At 46.6% G+C, this 19,675-nt stretch overlaps 1 protein-coding gene across 2 annotated transcripts; it reads right to left on the bottom strand.

The window, feature by feature from the left end:
* Positions 1 to 9: 9 nt before the first annotated feature.
* sema3ga (sema domain, immunoglobulin domain (Ig), short basic domain, secreted, (semaphorin) 3Ga) lies at positions 10 to 16,163 on the bottom strand. Of its 2 annotated transcripts, none has more exons than XM_037105062.1 (18): positions 15,531 to 16,163; positions 13,428 to 13,566; positions 7,391 to 7,551; positions 7,235 to 7,297; positions 6,990 to 7,109; positions 6,701 to 6,794; positions 6,473 to 6,592; positions 6,185 to 6,330; positions 5,959 to 6,073; positions 5,792 to 5,861; positions 4,683 to 4,827; positions 4,348 to 4,570; positions 4,176 to 4,264; positions 4,036 to 4,077; positions 3,792 to 3,949; positions 3,641 to 3,708; positions 3,425 to 3,549; positions 10 to 2,525 (listed from the first exon to the last, which is right to left on the bottom strand). In XM_037105062.1, the coding sequence occupies exons 2-18, from the start codon at positions 13,537 to 13,539 to the stop codon at positions 2,136 to 2,138; spliced, it is 2,241 nt and encodes a 746-aa protein (XP_036960957.1). In that variant the 5' UTR covers positions 13,540 to 13,566; positions 15,531 to 16,163; the 3' UTR covers positions 10 to 2,135. The 2 variants fall into 2 exon arrangements, with proteins under 2 accessions (XP_036960957.1, XP_036960956.1); XM_037105061.1 differs by having other exon boundaries at positions 2,136 to 2,525; positions 3,425 to 3,552.
* Between the last annotated feature and the right edge of the window lie 3,512 nt (positions 16,164 to 19,675).

Raw genomic sequence — 19,675 nt, 5'->3', positions numbered from 1 at the left:
AACACGAGCTTAAGAGAAGTCAGAAATGTTTTATATACTTGTTTGAACATTTCCAGTGTAGGATTCATCAGCGTGACAAACACTGTGTTACTCACGACGGAGGTGAACGGCGGCTCTCGCTGGAAAATATCTTGTTTTTTACGCGCTTCTGTTTTTAGCCATTTTTTAAAAAAGAAAAAAACAACCTGTAAATACAGTTTATGACGGAACAACAACAACCAATACTAAATCTGAGCCAGTTTCATTCCCATAGTTTTTTTTTCTTAAAACATACTGTACATAAAAAAAAAAGAAAACATTACGTTATTTTAGCATTTTTCTCATACATCTGTGCAAAGAATCCCCAATTCCCCTCGAATACCACCACCGACAAAGTGCATAACTGGAAGAACACCGTACGCGATACATATCTTCAACATTCGCGTACTGCAGGTCACTAGAGCACGGGACAGTAAGGGAGTCATTATATGACAAACATCCAATGGAATTTAGCTTAACAGAACACGGTACAGCTCACGAACATCGTCACACGACAAGGCTGAAAAAACGGAACGGCAGTAAAAATGTACAACTTACAACACACAGCGACAGGTATGCATGCAACATCTGCATTCATCATATTATGTCCATACAATACAAGAGTAATCCAATGACCATATATATTATATTCACAATCAATATATTACATTTCTGTTTCATGATACTTGAAAGTACCGTATCTGCGGTTTTGCGCGTTGAGGTCGACGTATACTTTACATCACACCGGCCATTTTACCCAAATCAACAACAACACGTGACCCGTCTGTCCAGGTGCAATCCAGATGTGTTTTGAAAAAAAAAGCTTCATTTTTCAGTGCGTTCGAAATCTACGAATCAGCTGAAGACAATCTATAGAAAATCAAACCTGGAGGAGACATGATGTTCGAGCATGTCTGCTGTAAAAGAGATACAGTTTTTTGTAGCACTGTCATTAACTGGTAAATTCAAGTTTAAAGTTGATTAAACTTAAGTTGATAAAAATCAGATGCTTTATAAACCATTTGAAGCCATGGTTAATAAATACAGTGTCGTTCAGCTATAAACATCACTTTGGTCATCATAAAGTTAGCAATTGGTGTTTAGAATTCTCAATATCTTAATAAATGGCTTATAAAGCACCAGGTTTATATAAAAAAAGGCTTTTCTGTATCGATTTTGATCACATGTCCAACAGTGTTGTAGGAGTGCAATGCTAGACCACTGAACCTCTTTTTAAAACCCATTGCCTACATTACCCACAATTCAACTTAACCACCAACTGATATCACTGTAGGAAACTTATCAGATTACACACAGCTTCCTTTGGAGCCACAAAAGGCTTTGTTCTCACTTCTTTCACACACAGTTTGCAGTTGTACTCCCCTGGAGCTGTAAACACATTTCAGAGTGTAATATTGGTGGACTTACCCTTTAATGAAGTGTTTCCAGACTTTCTTTATTGTACTAAATATGTTGATCTTTCCTTGTGATTCCCGGAGTCACAGATGCAGGAGTTTCCCATAAGCACCTGAACAAGACGTTTTAAAACAATCTGTTGTCCTTCAGCTATAAACATTATTTTGGTCATTATGAAGTCGCAATTGGTGTTTCGATTTCTTAATATCTTAATAAATGGTTTATAAAGCATTTCCTCGTTCGTCAACAGAATTTTGTAGCTCCAGAGGAAGCTGCATTTTAAGCTGCCTCCAGTGATGTCACTTAGTGGCTGAGTTGCATTGTGGGATATGTAGGCACCAGGATTTAAGCACCTGAACAAGACGTTTTAAAACAGTCAGTTGTGACGGATGATCCAGTGTCAAATCTCTACGTTCTTTTAAATGTCACGCTAACATGAACCGAAACCTGAAAGCGAAAAAAAGAATCCATCTAAAGCTGTACAGCGCTCTTGGGGAAGTGGTCGCAGGTCATGTAAAATATACACAATTTCTGTTTCCTCAGCTATTGTTTTGCAAAACCACCGATATGGTACTTTAACGACAGCATGACGGCATCACCCGCCTCATGACCGGAGGTGACACGCGAACATGCACGTCAAAACATAAAAGTCCACCAAAAAGTCCAGACAGGCCGGTGCTGGACGGCGTCAGCGCGGCCCTCTAGCCGAGGCCTTGGTCCTGGCTCTCTGTGTGCCTGCGGCTGGTGCGTTTGCGCTGCTGCTGTTGCTGCTGCTGCTGTTTGGGGCTGAGCTGTTCCCAGTACGACTGGCAGTACTGGTTGATCAGTCTTATCTCCGGCGGGAATGGCGTGGAGGCGACGGAGGACTGCACGTACGGCCCCGCCTGGCGGGTTTTGGGCTCCTCCTCCTCGTCTTGATCAGTGAGGGCCAACACGATGTCTCGGTCGAGGATGCGCAGCGCCACGCGGGCCACCGTGTGTTTGAAGTTGTTCTCGGTGGCGAGGCAGTGGTACAGCCCCCCGTCTGACTGGTTGAGAGACTTCAGGAGGATGCCGTGGTTGGTCTTCAGGATGCCTCCCGCACGGTTGAGCTGCAGGAAAGAGAGAAAGAGGTAAAGTCTGGGAGAGGGAACGGATTTTTTATACAGATCACATATGGTTCATGCTGTTAAAGGGACAGTTCACCCCTAAATCCAAAATGTGTTGTCTCTCTTACCAGTAATGCTTTTTATTCATCTAGATTGTTTTGGTGTGTTTTATGGATGGAAATCGTTAAAACAGACCCGTTTCCATCTGTTTGTTGGTTGTTGGATTAAACAAAAACTACTGATCAGATTTCCCCCGAAACTTGAATGGAGGATGAGTTTCAGCCCAGATTAGACCACATCAACTTTTGGTGTGGATCCAGATAAAGAAAGTCAGATCCAGGAATGTTTCCTGAAGCCCTTTAACATCCTGAGATGGGAATTTTTCCTCATTTTTGTTAATTTCTCAAGAAATAAACCGTGGATCCTGATTTTAAAAACTAGCGTATTTAGGTGTCTGGTGTCTTTGAGTACAAAAGGGGACTGTTGGGCCTTGGCAGAGGTATGTACTCCCACTCTAGTTGATTTTCAGATGAAATGCTCCTTTAAAGCTTTAAATCATTTGGGAAAAAATATAGTTCTTTTGCTTTCTTGGTGAGGATTTGATGGAAAAACTGATATCACTTTTATATCTGTCCTGTAAATATCAAGTTAGAGCCAGTAGCCCATTAGCTTAGCATAAAGGTAGAAACAGTGGGAATCAGCTAGCCTAGCTCTGGCTTAATTAAAATCCACCTACAAGCACCTGTTAAAACAGATTCACATGTTGTTTATTTAATCCCAAAAACCAAGTGTTGAAATAATACGCTGGTGTTGATGTTCTCATCTTCTTATAGCAAGAGAGCAAATGGCAGTATTCCCCTGAAATGTCGAAATATTCTGCTAACTTCTCTCTTCTTCCTCACCAGTTTCCTCTTTCCCTCCCTCTGGAACAGCCACTTGACGGTGGCCTGAGGAGAGCGAGGCTGACACTCCAGGAAGGTGCTGCTGCCCTCCACCCCAAACTGCACCGTCTCTCTCAGACGCTTCTCTACTGCGCAGAAAGAGACGAGAGAAACTGTGACAACTGCAAAAGAAATTCCTTCAATTTCAAGTGCGCAAAGCACAAAAAGCCTCCTGACCTTTGGCGTTGAAGCCTCTGCACTGCCTCAGCGGGTCACCGTGTTTGACATCCTGTCTTCTGCTCCTCCTGAGGAAAAAGATCAGAGTTGAGGATTAAGTGCACATCCTCGCTCGTGTGGAGATGCTGTGAGGACAGGCGACCCCTCTGACCTCTTTGTGGACGGGGTGAAGGCGGAGCAGCTCTCTCCATCCCAGGCGCAGTAGGGGTCTCGAGCCAGACAGCAGTCGGAGCAGGCCCGGCCGTACACGCCGCAGCGGTGCAGCGACACCTGGGTCAGCCCCGCGTCTGATGACACGTACAGCTGTTGCTGTGGTGACACAAGCAGGATAAAGTCAGTGCGGCAGTGAGGAATCTGTGGTGCATTAGATTTACTCCTGAAGTGAAGTTGCTTACTCGTTTAGAGGATATCTTCATCGTTTTGACTGCAGCTCTGCTCTGTAAATTGATACAAAGCAAAGAAGATGAAATGATAAGACTCTGTCTTTAAGATTGGAGTTATCTTAGTCTTTTCAGGATCACATCTTTAGACGTACCCGGAACACCTCCACTTCCTCTAGTGTCAGTTCCTCCATGCTCGTTGGGTCCTTGGGCAGAACTATAACCTTCTGGACGGTGCCTCGATCTGGAAGTGAGAGGGATTACATTCAAGAAAAACATTGTCTTGCACAGATAATCCTCGAGCCATCGGCCCTGTCGCCGTCTCACCTGTCCCCAGGAAGAGCACCTCGTAGCGGCCGTCCACAGCATCCACCTGATCCACCACCATGGCAGTGAAGCGGTAGTCCACGCCGGTTCTCACCACCAGGGGGCGGCGGTGGATAGGATAAACGGGATGGAACATGAGGGGGTGAGCTCTGATGAAGTTCACGGCCTCGTCCGAGAAGTTCTTGGAGGAGCGGATACCGGGAGTGAACGTTCCCCCTGGACACTGGATGGGGACGAAGGAAGTCGTTAGGAGGTGGGGTTTGTTTATGTCATCGTTCAGATGACAGTGGTTTATCTGATTGCATCACTTTGGAAATAACATGACTCAGACGTACTGTTCCAGGCCGGGGGTAGGGAATCTTGCCAGTGTACTCGGTCCATTGGTAATTATGGCCGTGCTTGTGGGCGAACGGCCCGTTGAAGACGTTGCGAATATCAGCCATCGAGTAGACGCAGACGGCTGAGCCCTTGAACACAGAGCTGGAGCAGAGACGGACAATTAAGGTGAGAGGTGGAGGGAGGAGACAGCTTGAGCCCTGTCTCTGAAATTAAAGCAAGAATCATCCACGAGATTGCAGTCATAGAATGTAACAAAGTATATTTAAGTAGTATCTTAATTTTATTCTGCTTTATATTTTTCCTTCTCTGCAATTCAGAGGGAACTATTTGACTTTTCTACTCCCCTCTCACCTCCGTCTGTCATGTCTGACATCTGTAGTGACTGCTTACTTACCAGACACAACACGACGGCATCGTGACGGGTTTTATATAATAATACAAAAAAATAAGAGTAAAACAATCACAGGGAACATTGTTTTGCATTATGAGAACTTAAATTTTGCTTAGAGTGTACTTTTGTAAAAATTCTTATGCTGGACTTTTCCCTAAAATTTCAGCCAAAACTGAAAATTAAGTCATTATCTACACATCCCCATGCTGATGGAAAGTTGGGTGGAGTTTCATAATCCACAAAACATTCCTGGAGCGTCACAGTGAAACAGCGTTGCAGTGCAGTCTCTAGAAGCCCTGAGATCTGAGAATTGGCTTGAAAAGACATAATTTACCCTTCGTTAAGATGAAATCTTCACTGTCAGCTAAAAGCGTCAGCATGGACCACCTCTGAGGTCGGAGCACGAGCTCCACCGCGCGTGAAGGGTGGAAGAAATGATCTGTTCTCAAGTCAGTTGGATCTCGGGGCTTCAGGAGATTCAGATTACGATGGATGAGCTATGGCGCCATTATATGTTTGGTTTTTTTCTGTCGTTTTGAAACAAGTCCTATCTACTTCAGTTGTTATGGAGAATGCTGCAACGGTGTCCAGAAATATTCACTAGACGACGAAACTTAGTCCTACTTAAAAACACCCAAATCTGCAAACCCGCGGGAACAGATCAGTTGGCGATGAGGCCTGAATTCATCAACCAGGCCTCCAAACTCAACTCACCCAGCTGTGGTGAAGAGAGCGTACACCATCGGGTTTCGCTCGTCCTGCGTCGGCTGAATGAACACGTCTCCTGGAAGAGGAACAAAATCAATAACACAAGGGTGAGAGCGGCCGCAATTAAAAATGCAATCGGTTTAATCAGAGTGCTTATTTCACTGTGGCCTCACGTAGTTCATCAAACCGCGTCTCCACTCCGTCTTCTCCTATCACCGAGCAGATCAGGCGAGCCTTCAGGAACGTCGTCCAGCGGTTCACCAGGGACTTCTGCCCTCCTTCATCATTCTAGACGGGGAAGGAAATTGGGTCACGGCTCAGTACGCAAAACGTGTTACATATCGCACAAAGGTAAGCTGAATGCATTTCTCCCTGCATATGCGATGAGGCTCGGCTCACCAGACACACTCTGCCCACTCTGGCTAAAACGCTGGGGCTCGCCCCGCCGCTCGAGTCCAGGCTCTTCTCACGGAAGAAGAAGTAAAGCTTGTCGTCGTTCTTTTCTGCACTGTCAGGGATCTGCTGGATCTGAACAAACACAGGCTCTGCGGGGATAACAACGGATAAGTAGAGAGGGGATTGAGGCAAGTGGTTGTCAAATAAAAAAAGAAAAAAAAAATAAGAAGAAGAGAGGAACCATAACCTGTAATCTGCGGCGTTTACCTCCTCACACCCACACTTACTCACCGTTGAGCCACCTGGAGTCGTACTGCTCCGTTCTGATCGCTGTTCTCCCTCCCATGGTCCTAAACAGAGCGGCATCTGTGCTCATGAAGTCAATGTGGACGCCTGCGTACAGGTTACCATCTGCAGGGGCGAGAGAGGAAGCGAAGGCACAGGTGAGGCCTCGTGACTCAGTAGCCTGAGGAATTTGACAAGAGTTTGTGATTTGTTTTTCTCTGCGCCGGCTCTTACGGATCAGAACGGCGATGTTCTCCTGTTTGGGATCGTAGGAACATTTCCCCTTCCCTGAATCCACGTACCCAGGGACCAGCCGGAACAGGTAGTCCTGCAAAAATAGATGGCTAAAACGTCACATGGGATTGTGGGGGAATTCATAAACAAATCAGTGTCCCAGTTTGTACTCCTGAAATATTTAGCAGGACAACGCTTTCCAGGCCTGCTGCTGGGGGAATCGCGCGGTAAATCCCACTCGGGGAGCTGCGTAAGTGTTTTTTTTTTGTCCTTTCTTATCCCTGCTCACCTCTGCTCTCCAGCCCCTGTTGATGAAGGTGCAGATGGGCTGGTACGCCCCCGTCCCACAGGTGTAGAGGTGGGTGCGGTTCCACGGCTCTATCAGGCGCACAAAGTTGGCACACTCGCCCTGCGCGAAGAGGAGTAAGACAAATGGAATTTCAAACAGCATCGTCGTCATTGTCCCGTCTTGAAAAAAAAGGGTGAGGGCTCGGATCTTTTTTGAAAGAGCAGGATGTAAACACATGTCCCCACCTGTCTTCCCTTTCCTGTCATCTGACATTCTCCCTTTCTTTTAGCAGACGCCGGCCAGTGGATCTGTAGAAAAAAAATACTGGATTATAAAGAATCCAGAGACCAAATGGTAGACTGGATGCAAAAAAAGCAAAGCTGGTGGGAGTCTGTACGTACGATGAGAGGCTCTTTGTTGACATTGTGCATGTCCAGGGCCACCAGGTACTCCCGGCTGCCCAGGTACAGACGGCCCTGATCCTGATCCATCAGGAGGATGCGGTAGTCGCTGGTGTTGAAGGAGAAACTGAAGGGTCTCGCTGCCCTCGTGTCCATCAGTTCTGTGTGAAAATAACTCGTTTTTTAGTACTCTTCATGTTCTTTTTTTAAAAAACTGTACTTCCATTCCTTACTTGAGTATATCTATGAGTGAGTGACCTACTTTACAAGTCACTACATTTGCCAATCACACCTTCGTTACAACAAGTCTGCTCTGAACTGATGGGACAGAGTGTGATGGCGGCACGCACGGAGCATCGCTGCTGTGGATGCCAAGCTACCAGCTGCCTGGCAGCGTTGCCAGGTTGGGAGGGTTTTTTCTGTGGGTGGTTGATAAAATGCATTAAAAATGATAAGTTAGTGGTTATTAGATGATGATGAAACAATTGCTGATCAATAGCACGATACGCAAAGGCACAGAGACGAAGGAAAAGAGCCGACGAGGTTTAACACGACAAATCTTTTTAGAGCTGAGGAATATTAATTCATTAAGTCATCTTTGCTCACTACATCTGAGCCTCTCTCACCCTCAGGTGTGCCTGGACAAAAGCTCAGGAGCTTATTATTGGTTATCTCATAGGTATCGGCCGTGAGAAGCAGGTAATTATCGGGATCGGTTGAAAGAAAATCCATATCACACATCCCCTAATTAGAAATACATTCATAAACTGTATGAATCAGTTATGCGAAACACATGCAGCCACTCAGCAAAAGCTTTGATACGACATCTTTGTAAATGTACTCCACTGAGAGGAGACATCAGTTACTATCATTTAATAGGAAAGTAACGCACACTCAGGACTGCACTGAGGTTCTGATCGCTGGAAGCGGACTGGAAAGCAGAAAAAGTCTCTCTCAGTTCGGCTTCATGTGCTTCTCTTTTTTTAAATTTTTAATCCGGTGTTGTTTTCGGCCTTCTTCAAGATCACCAACCACACTACAAACGTGTCACCAGACGCACCCTAATGACACATGTAATGGTGATCAGACAATTATACTCCTCCACCAGGGTGGGAACAAACAACCAGGAGGCCTTGAGTGACTTAAGACTTAAGGGAGAAAGAAAATAGGCGGTGACAGAACACAGCCAATTAAACCACCGCAGAAGTTAAAAAGAAAACACTGCCTCGTTCGAACCACATGCGGGGATCAAACAGATGGAAAGAAAATGTTTGTCTTTTGGGTGGGGCAATATATAAAATATCTGCGGCTGTGGCGGCGTACGGTTGTTGATGCTGACGAAGGCCCGAGGGACCGAAAGCACCGTCACGACGAAAAGAAAAATGCTTTCGGAGCCACACTTTCTTCTGCTCATGGAGGTACCGTCATTACCGAACCACCCACAACTTGTAAACACACACGAGCTGCAGTGTTTATGCAAATCATTATATTTGTGGTGAGAGACACCTCTGTGTTTTGCATCACAACATCATAATTTGTTTGTCTTTTTTTTTTTTTTAATAGCATGGGATTCCAGACATACTCCTCTGTCTTTCTCCTTCTGTCTCTCTCTTTAGGCTATACTTTTAAGGTCTGTCGCTGTTTACTACTAAGGTAGGCGAAACCAACTTATTTTCTGTTATTTGAGCCGTTCCTTTAGCTTTTCTTCGTTTTGAAAGGGTTGATTTTTTGAGTCTAGACTCTTTTGGTTGGGACTGAGACTCAAAAATCAACGTTCTGACAACGTTCTGGACCTTGAAGGCAGAAATGTGAAAACAGTTTTATAGTCAAGCTGCACGATGTAGACTTCCATCTGTCTTCTATCACACCTGTGATTACTAGGTCATAACTAAAAGTCATAATGAAGCACAACACTGTATGGATGACATTAAAGTTGTTTCTTTTTCATCACTTTGGCTGTATCTGGAGCGTTTATTGGGCTGGAAAGCATCAAACCGATCTGGCAACCCTGCTGTCCGGGAAGAAAACAAAGCACCTCTTGACTTTTGACCATGACGGGGTGATGACGGAGCAAAACCAGAGAACAAGAGGCAGATTCAGGCAACCATCCCTGTCCACACGTCTGATACCAGAATCTGGATCACACGATGAGGAACTCTAGCTTTTATCTTCGGTGGTCTCGAGGTGAGCGGAAGGTGGGTGATGTACAAACACACAGTGAAAGTGTCCTCTCGGACGCCCCTGCGGCGGACAGAACATGATAAAGTGCACTCTAGGTTTCCTCTTGCAGTGGACAAAACTTGGCGAAGTGTCCTCTCTTCAATCTAAATATTTCACGACCATCTGCGATGCTGGTGCTCCCTAAAAACCACAGCGCAAACGTGATGCCCTGTTTTTTTAACATCCCATGTGATGATGATTTACCACTTCATTACAAATACTTTACCAACATGAGCTGTTTTTGTCATTCATTAAGCAGATACTTTTCTTTCTCAAATGTGAATTTTCACATTCACTTGAGTCATTTTTATGGGAGTTGTTGCACTCTTTACATGAGTGAAGATTTTCAGCACTCAGCTCATCTCTGCAAAAATGTTCCATGTTTGTTAAAAACTGTAACTCCTCCATTAGGAGCACCGACAGCAGGGGGAGCAGAGGTGACTCCTCACATTATTCCCTTTATGCCTTTAACATGTTTCATTAGTGACTTGGATGAACTCGTGGTCCCTCGTACAACACCCTTCTCACTACTTTTCTGGAAAAATGTGTGTCACTGATTAAATATAACTCAACTTAGTGCGTTTTAAGAAACATATTTGCTTTTAAGATCTTAATATTTTATGCGTCCTGGCTGTCTGATTGAGTTTAAGGCGCCACATGCCGGCTGGAGTTAAGAAGACTGAAAAAAAAGAAAAAAAAAAAAAGCAGGTCCCTTAGGAGACACGGTCAGTGGAACTGGGAGCTAATTCTTAAGATCGGGATTGTGTTCAGCAGAGCGTAGCCTGTTAAGACACGCTGCGGTGGAAAATGTTTCTGCTTTTTCTTTTTTCTTTTTTTGTGTTCTCCTGAAAGCTTTGATTGAACAGTTTTCATCCGCTGCGAGACAAATGGACTGTGTGCCGCTCTCTGCCTCCGAGTGTGACTTATTTCCATTCTTACATACGACAATCCACCCACCCCCCACACTCACACACACACACACTCACACACACACACACACACACACACACACACACACACACACACACACATATCTGCGACCAGATAGTCACCGGCCCATGTGGCATGTTAAAGACAGCGGGATTATATCATGACAAATGTCCGCCCGGACCCCTCACAAGCCGGCTTACGCGAGGGGGGGGGGATTCGGGAAGGAAGCGCAATCTTTATTTACATCAAAGCGTCTGCCATCTTCCTTTTGAGGTCACCGATAACAGGATGCAGTCAAGGTGCCACCAAAATAAGCCGCGCAATCGGATCTCCGGCCCGACGCGAGATGGGAGCCCTTTGAGGTGGGGACGAGGTCCGGTTCTGTTCCTGAGAGGTAAACACAGGATAACAAGCCGAGGGGGCCCCGGAGCTCCGCTGGGCCACAGAGGATTCACTGAAGGGGGCTAAATGTAGAAACACCACACCCCTATACATGTCTCCATTCTCCCAAAATAGCAAACAATGTACTGCCATCATCTGGTAAACATTCAGCAAACACTTATCCCCTGACAACATTCTCACACTGATAGGGAAACACGGGGAAGGACACACAATTATAGTATGAAGCTGCGGCCGGGTGCTGTGAGCTCTCATGTTACAACCTGACAACATATTGTCACTGAGGCACTAATGACCACTGCTGGTTAGTCCCGGGCAGGAGCACACCGGTGACAGCAGCGAGGGGAGGCCTGAGATTCTGAAACACGGCTTCAGTTACATTTTGCTCTCGAGCAATGATGACCAGTTCTATCAAGTGAAGCCTCAGGAAACTGTGTAACATCTCTGTATCCTCTGCTGGCCTCCAGAGTGTCACTCGGGCCGGGCTCATTCGCTCAGAGGAGTCACATGTCCCTCCGGCCGCCCCGAGAAAAAAACCTCCTCCACAGGCGCCTCGGGGGGGGGAGACAAAGAGACTCGGTGTCACAAACAATGAACAATAAATCCTTGGAGAGGCAGAAAAACAGTCGGGGAGTAAATCCAACTTTTCTCCTTCTCTTTTTTTGTTCGGCATTAGGGGGGAAGGGCGAGTGAGGGCGGGCGAGGGGCTGTGAATGCGGTGAAACCCTCACAATTCAACACCTCTCAGCTGCCGTGCATGAATTTTTCATGGGGCAGCTCTGCACAGATGTGAATTCCTGCATCTAACGCGGGGAAGGAACGCGATCAAGAGTTCAAGACCAAACTTGTGTAATTGCTCAGACCACTACTTTGTGCTCCCTGCTTCAGAGAAAGAAAGAAGGAAAAACGTCGGTGTATGTGCATAAGCTGTTTACTGGGAAGAGGATTAGTGTTAAAGGTCATATAAAAATGCACTGCAATTCCTTCTCTCGGGGGCCTCGAATGGAACTGTTGCCGTGCTCGACGGCCTCGAGCAGCGCGTAGGCAGCTGTTTCCAGTCTGACGAAAAAAATCGGCTGAATTCGAAACAGCCCCACATATCTCCTGATTAGCTCACCTCTAATCCGCTTCAGATGTCGGGCTGTCGAAATTGTACCAAAAAAAAAAAACGTAAATGTGTCTCTCTGAATTGCTGCAGTTGAGAAAACACACCAAAAAAGATGAGACGAGACGCCCCACGTGTTCGCGCTGCCTGAACCTGACCGCGGGACACCAGGGCGTTTTTCTCCGCGTGAGAAGCGCGGCTATAAATCTGATCAAACCTCCTTCAGGTGTGATGTGTGTCAGGTGCAAACTAGGGGATGCAGAAATGACTGTAATCATCCGGCATTGTTTTGGGGATCAAAGTTGTCATCTGCATACTTGTGACATGAATCTCAACAGCACGGGAAACTCCCAAAACGACTGCACCAAAAATGCAGCTTTAAAACTGCCATCCTCAAACCGCTTTGAACTCCAACCTTGCGTCCAAAAACATCAAACTTCTGAAATACCTGTTGATGAAGGTTCTCCGTCACCCAGGTCGTGGTAAATCTAGGTGCTAGGTGCTTTCCTTGAGACGTCTGCAAGGAAACTGAAACAAGTCCAGTAAACGACGACCTGGGAACCTTCCGTAGGCAACTGGACTTGTTTCAGTTCTTAAAGAAACCTCTTGGAGGAGAGGTGAGATGTCTTCAAGGAAACTCAAACAAGTCCAGTGAAACAAACTGAAACAAGAAATCTTACCTCTCCTCCAAGAGGCTTCTCGAAGAAACCTCTTGGAGGAGAGGTGAGATTTCTTCAAGGAAACTGAAATAAGTCCAGTTGCCTACGGAAGGTTCCTATCCAGGTCGTGATTCACTGGACATTTTTCAGTCGGGGAGTAAATCCAACTTTCTCTCCGGCTGTTTTTTTGCTCGGCATTAGGGGCCAACAGTTGGCCATCTTGAGGTGAGACATCTTAAAGGAAACTGAAACAAGTCCAGTCACCTACGATTGCCTCGATTCGGCAACATCATTTTGCTCCTGTGATCAAATTTCAGGTGTTTCCTTTCTTTTTCCGTGTCGTTGTGTCACACATCAGAAACAAGGAAGAGCTGACGGGTCAGAGACCTGTGCGTGCGTGTTGTATATAAGTGTGTGTGTGTGTGTGTGTGTGTTGGGTTCAGGGTGTGTATCCCAGAGAAAAATTCTGTCGAAGGGCACCAGCAGTAACCAACCACACGTAATATCCACCTTTTGTTTCCAGGGTCGCGCAGTTTGACATGTGGCAGGAAATACGTTCTTTACTTACGTATAAAGAGGAAGTGTAACCGGTGTGGTGTGGTGTGGGAGTTTGTGTGGCTTTGTGTGTGTGTGTGTGGAGAGAAAAACTATTAAGACTTGCTTGTCGGGGGGTGGATGGGGGGGGGGTTAGTTCTTTTGGGGGGGTTAATCTGTAGGAGCTCACCTTTGAAGGAGAGGCGGACCCTGGGCGCAGACTGCTGCAGGCCCCAGCCTCTGTAAACACACAAGGCCAACAGGAGGAGTCGGGCTCCAGATGCTGTCATGGTAACCGTCATGCAGGTAGGGCCCGCAGAGATCTAAATCTGGAAGAGAAAAGAAAGAAAGAAAGAGGAATGAACTATTATTATAGAGCGCCCCAGGAGAAATGGGAGACAGAAAAAGAAAAAGGGAAGGACAGGCAAGAGACTTCTCCGCTCTCTCTCCTCCTCTGATGTCTCTGATCAGAAGCCTGGCCCCGCAAAAGCCTTCCAAAAAGTGCGAGACGTATAGTTCTGGCAGGAGAGAAGAACGGCGTCCAAATCTTCACACCTGCTCTGGAAACTATGACAGCCCCCTATTATTTATTTAAAGAGTAAACGCAGTGAGGTATGTGTTGAGACTGTTTAATGCCGTATTGTGAGCTCTCTGGAAACCCTGGAAAAAAAAAAGAAGAAAAAAAAAAAAGAGGGGAGATTAAAGTCTTCTTGTCCCTCACCTTGTAGGTTTTCTCAATCACGTTGCCCTCACTTTTTTAACGTGCACCCCCACCTCCCCCTTTTTTTTCCTCGAAAACAAGACTCCCGAAGCCCATCAGCGATTCCCCTCGGCCTCTCTCGGTCTTTCAACAAAAGCACGTCTGCGTTACCCTTCAGCGGCTGACGGCTGAGGTACATGACAGTTCAAAGAAACAGGTAGCCCCCTCGCTGAAACAGTTCCTGACAGTTTAGGCGGGTGTTGAGACGGCGTGAGCCTCGACTGTTAGACCTTAACTCAGGCATTCATTATGCATCTGCACTTTGCTGGAGAGGATCCCATATAAATTATGAATACTAAAAGCTGAGTCCACAACATCCATTAAATTGTCTCCCTGAAGGTGTGCTCGGCTCGGGCTATAAGCCATCCCCACGGGCTTTTTTCTTCTTCTTCTTCATCTTTTTTTTTTTTTTTCTCTTCTCCTCCTCGTGTCATCCATGTAAGCCAGAGGCCTCCTGTGGCACGCCGCACAGGCCCCTCGAGAAAAAAAAAACAAAAAAAAAAAAATAGAGGAGCTTTTAGGGAAAGTGGAGAGAGAGAAAAAAAAAAGTGGGGAGATTCAGATCACAAAATGTTCATTATTATTTCCCAACACAGGGGAACGGCAGTTAAGTCATGCGCGATGTGAAGACAAGATAAGTGGATGATAGAGAAATGACTGGCACGCTGAGTTGAATATTGAGAAATCAAAAACAGAAGCCACTGGAGTTGGGTGGAGGGTGGAGGGTGTGGGGACGCCTCGCTTGGCATAATCACACAGTTTGCCATATATCTGCTCAGCAGGGGGTGGTGGTGGTGGGATTGGATCTCCAATCCTTGTATGTTCACTTGTTAATAATACATATTGCACCAGGAGATGATGTGAAGACACATTTCACATTTCAGGAGGAGTCGCAGGTATTCGTCACCTGGAGAGAGGATCAGTGAAAACAGGAGCAGCAGCACACATGAATAAATAATCAAAAGCAGAAAATGTGATTATGAGACACTTGTTTTTTTATATATATATAGGCTATATTTGTCTTTTTCTATTGTCTTATGGCTTAAAATTCAACCTGCACATTGTATATATTTAAATGAGGATATACAAAAGAAATAGGAGGTGATCTCTGTGTCTGAAATCGTCAATCAGGAGCTGAAATATGGATCTTCATGATGATGGCCTGCCTGTGCTTGGTTCTATCTGTATGAATGACATACAGGGTTTTCTAATGGTTCTCTGTGCTGGGTGGTACCGGCAGGACGGATTAAAGTTCAGCTGTAACAACACATGGTTTCCATCTTTTTTCATTTAAAGAAAGCAGAAAAGAATACTAATTACAGGATCTCAGTAACCTTCTTCTTCTTCTTCTCCTCCTCCTCTCTCTCTTTCCGCGGAGCAGTGCGCACTTACCTGTGAACTCAACATCCAGAAATAGGAACCCGAGAAAACAAACCGTGTGCAGTCATCCGCCGTCCGCTCCACCGCTACACTACACAGTAACCCAGCGTGAGTTAAAAGTTAAACCAGAGAGAAGTTAAAAACGGTCTTTACCTTTTGGTTCTTTCTCTTTTTTTTCTCCTGGACTCTCAAAAATATAAAACGCCTCGGAGGATCCACAAAACTTGCGCGGATCTGTTCCCGCAGCGTTCCCCGCGTTTTGGTGCCTCGGAGCTGGGAAAAAAAAAAAGAAGAAGAGAGAAAATCTCCCTCAGCAGCGCTGCGCAGGAATAAAACAATCCGATAGGTTTGCTGAATTCCCCTGGAGAGGAAAAACGAAGAAAAAAAAAGGAAAGAAAGAAAAGAAAGAAGCGCTGCCTGACTAATCAGTCGATATTAACCGACTGCATTTGTTCCCAAAAAAAGAGAAAAAAAGGGGGGGAGAAGAAGGAAAAACACAGCTGATCCCTGAACGGTTCCTCCACTGTTTCCAAGAAAGAAAGAAAAAAAAAGTTTAAGCCTGGATGGCAGCGACCATCACCGTCATGTGAGCGGAGAGGCTGGTCCCTTTAAATTGAGCCTTTTCTAAAGGGAGTTCTGAGTGTGAATCTAGTGACCAGGTGCAGGTGTTGGGAGGGAGAGAGTCTGCCCTGCTGTCCTCTCCCTTCTGTTCTGCCCCCACCCAGCCTTCCCTCTCCTGTTGGCCCACAGCAGCATTGGACCAAACCTCTTGGTACACCATATGGGTATGATTAACCCTGTCACTGCTGGTGAGTTAACACACACACACACACACACATTTACTGTACTACTGCCATGGATCTGTGTCAGCTCAGTAGCCTCCCTCTCTTTGGCAGAAGCTTCTTAACACCAAATAATGGAGTGAAATGTTGAAAGCTGTTTGATGGGAATGTTTTCTTCTTCTTTTTTTTTTCTCATGCTCCGGGAGGGCCACACATGCTATTCTTATACGTGATGCACATGATTCACCGTTAAAGAGCAGCAACTCAGACAAGTGTCGCCATTACCGCTCAGACCAACATGAGAGCCAGGTCAGGGGAAAGAAGAAGAAAGGGAAAAAAAGAAAAAAGGATTCCTGGGATGCCTCTGTGGCTGGCTTCAGCGCTCAGGACAACAGTGACAAAGCCAGGAGATGAAGAAGAAGTGTGGGGGGGGGGGGACTGGACGTAAAGGACATCCATCCTGTTAACAGAGCCTTGAGCTTGAAATTAAAACAGCCTTCAGAGAGAGCCCTCTCTTCATTACTGGCTTTGTGGTGAGCTTCTCTGACGCAGTGTGACGCTCCGAGGACACAAAGGCACACACGGCCCTGAGAAAGACAGTAAAGCAGAATAAACACATGAGGCAACTGTGGTGTGTCAGTGTGTGAAAGGTCACGGGAGGAGGGCAGTGCCTGTGCAGAGCCTCGAACAAAGCTTATTTCATTTCATTATTATTTATCTTTTAATGCACATTCTCGGGGTTTTGGTTTTCACCTTTATCAGGAGCTGGGCATCAGCCAGATGTGATGTGCAAGGCAGCGGTGTGTCGAGAAGTGTCCAGGAGGGAGGGAGGGAGGAGAGGAGAGGAAGGCTTTGTTTCCCGCCCCACCGGAGGCATCACTCCAGTTCCAGCTGAGGAAATGACTCATGAGTGTGTGTTGGCCTGTGTGAGTGTGAGAGAGTGTGTGTGTGTGTGTGTGTGTGTGTGTGTGTGTGCAGAGTTCAGGTTTCCGTGTGCACTCAACTTTGGCCGCGGACACGCCGGTACACTGCCCAGCGCCCAACACCTCATGAGCACGTCATCTGTATCTCTCAGTGTGCCATCCTGCTGTCTTATCTGACCAGAGTTCACCCTCCGCCGCCTCGGCCTGCAGCAGATCCTCCCTCACCGGTAGGAAGAGGGTGTTTTTTTTTGTTTTTTTTCGATCAGGAAACAGTGGCCCCCCTCCTGGAGGAGCCCACTGTTACCTTTAGCCATGATGGATGGATTTCAAGGAGAAGGACAACACATGAGTCTGTTTCTCTGTCAGGATCGTCTAATGGATAGGTAGCAGGTAATGAGAGGTGGACGTTTATCCCTGCAGGCCGGATAAATCCAGAGCCCCTCGCTACGCATCAATCACGATGATTCTAGGGGGCTGAGTGTCGTCCCCTCGAGCAAAAAAAATTACCACCCCACTGATGATCTTCCAGAGATGCTGTATTGATAAATTGGAGAGTGTTTGAACATGTCTGCCGCAGAGATTCCAAGTCCAGGGCGGAAACCGAAAAGAGCGCAGCCGGGATAGACTACCTTGACCCAGAAAAAAGGAGATTATAGGGTAGAGAGAGAGAGAGAGAGGGGGGAATAAAAGGTACAACGTGCTCCGGGTTTATTTGCTCCGTTTTCACCCACAACTCTTCCCACATGGCCGTACAAGTCTCCTAATTATTATCTTACGAGCCAGTAAAAAAAAAAATGCAAACATCCCAGTGTGAGATAAAGGGAACAGGTGCTGTGTGACATCCATGAACTTCACACATCAGTGGTTATCAAAGGAGCGCTACTCTGGAAAACATCTTGGACATGAAGGGCGCGTACGTGGCGCACATTCCAGTCGCGGCCTGCTCTCCCTGCACCGCGCTGGCAGTGAGGCGATTGCAGGTTTATCTCCTTTTAATCTTTTTTTTCTTCTTTTCTTTTCTTTTCTTCAACAGAGAACCCTGTACAGGCATTTGGGAGCTGCAGCTTCTCAGAGGATGGAGCAGTCTGCAGTCATCCAAAAATGCCACGTGTCTACCAGGTCCAGCCAGTCACCATCTGCCTTCAAGACAAGACTGGCACTCTCTCCCTCGCTGTTAAAATGCAGCTGGGAGATTCAACAGCTGTGGAAGAGGAGCACTTTCCAAATAACAAGGTTGTGTGTGTGTGTGTGTGCGCGCCAGGGAGAGAGGGAGGCAGGCTTACTGTACTGGTAGAGGGATGTGAGGCGGGCGAGTGAAAGTACAGCGCTGGTGTCTTAAAAGGTAAATCTGTCAGCACTCCTGCAGGAGCCTCTCGGTAATAGGCGCTTAATGGTTAAGTGTCCGAGAAGCGGTCCAAACATTGACTTCCATCTTAACCCTCGTTGTTTTGTGCTCAGAGATTCGGTGGATAGCAAAATAAAAAAAAATAAAAATCTGTCAGGCTGGAGAGAAAATAAAAGGTGAGGACAGAGTGCATGCAGCTCAGATAAATGTGTGCGCCCACATACATGTGTACAGTGTGTGGACAACACACGCCTCAGCTCTGCAGCTTCAATTAAAGTGAAATTGATTTCCCTCCTTATCTCCCCCCGGCACCCTTCACCCCCCTTTTTTTTCTCTCTTCCCCTCCGCGCACATCCTTGAGACACCAGACTCCAGGTGAATTTCAATGTCAGGAGACAGGAAGGTAACACAGGCGCCGCAATCTGTTCTGTCAAGTGGTTGTGTGTGCGTGCGTGAGTGTGTGTGTAGGTGTGCGCGTGCATTCCCCCCCGTGCGTACTGTATGTGCAGTGTGATTGGTTGGTTAGGGGGAGGAAGGCCTATTCGTCTGTCTGGTGTGATTGTGGCTCTGCGTAACCGGGGCCCGGGCGTGAGTGCGCACTCCGTGATCTCCCAGATAAGAGTCATCCATCTGCTGTGTGTGTCTGTCAGGGCCCCGGCAGCTCCGCTTATCGCTGCACTCATCCATTTCCCCTCAATCACACTCACTCTTTTCTCCTCTCCCATCCCTCCCTCTCTCCCCCCCCTCTCTCTCTGGTTCGCCCCCACGCTTGCACAGTTCAAATGCTGTGCTTAATCTTGATTTAGCCCGACAAGGAGACAATCACGTGAAAAACACGCACTGAAAACCTGCGGAACGTGCCTGCGCGTTGCGTGCTGCAGATACGCATGCACAGGTATAGTTGGTATTCAGGGGCCTTTACCTGCAGCCTATCAGATCACTCACAAAAGACAGAGAAAGAGAGAAAGAGCAGCACTTTTACTTTGTGCACTTTTTTTTCCCTCCACAGGAGAAAATACGTCCGCAGCATCAATCAAGAGGACGAAGACTGAGCTGCTGTGTGTCATCCTTTCATTTTTTTAATTATTTTTTTTTAACTTTACAGTGAATCAGTCAGAGTGGCAGGGCTACTCTGTGAAACGTGAGAGCATGAAGCAGCATGACAAGATGATTTGTGTACAGTAGCAACACCGGCTCAACCCATGGGAGTGTAGTTTACACGGGGGGTGGTGATGTTGGTGGAGGCGG

This window comes from Acanthopagrus latus, chromosome 7 (assembly GCF_904848185.1).
Source record: "Acanthopagrus latus isolate v.2019 chromosome 7, fAcaLat1.1, whole genome shotgun sequence".
Taxonomy (NCBI): domain Eukaryota; kingdom Metazoa; phylum Chordata; class Actinopteri; order Spariformes; family Sparidae; genus Acanthopagrus; species Acanthopagrus latus.
Note: the sequence above shows the minus strand (reverse complement) of the source record. Positions and strands in the feature narration are given on the sequence as shown.

Excerpts from the sequence above, each read along its gene's own strand:
- sema3ga (XM_037105061.1), bottom strand. The coding sequence starts at position 13,539 with ATGACGGTTACCATGACAGCATCTGGAGCCCGACTCCTCCTGTTGGCC. Across the intron at positions 7,110-7,234 it reads TGACAGGAAAGGGAAGACAG|GGCGAGTGTGCCAACTTTGT; the intron begins GTGGGGACATGT and ends CTCTTCGCGCAG. Across the intron at positions 4,078-4,175 it reads AGGAAGTGGAGGTGTTCCGG|AGCAGAGCTGCAGTCAAAAC; the intron begins GTACGTCTAAAG and ends ATCAATTTACAG.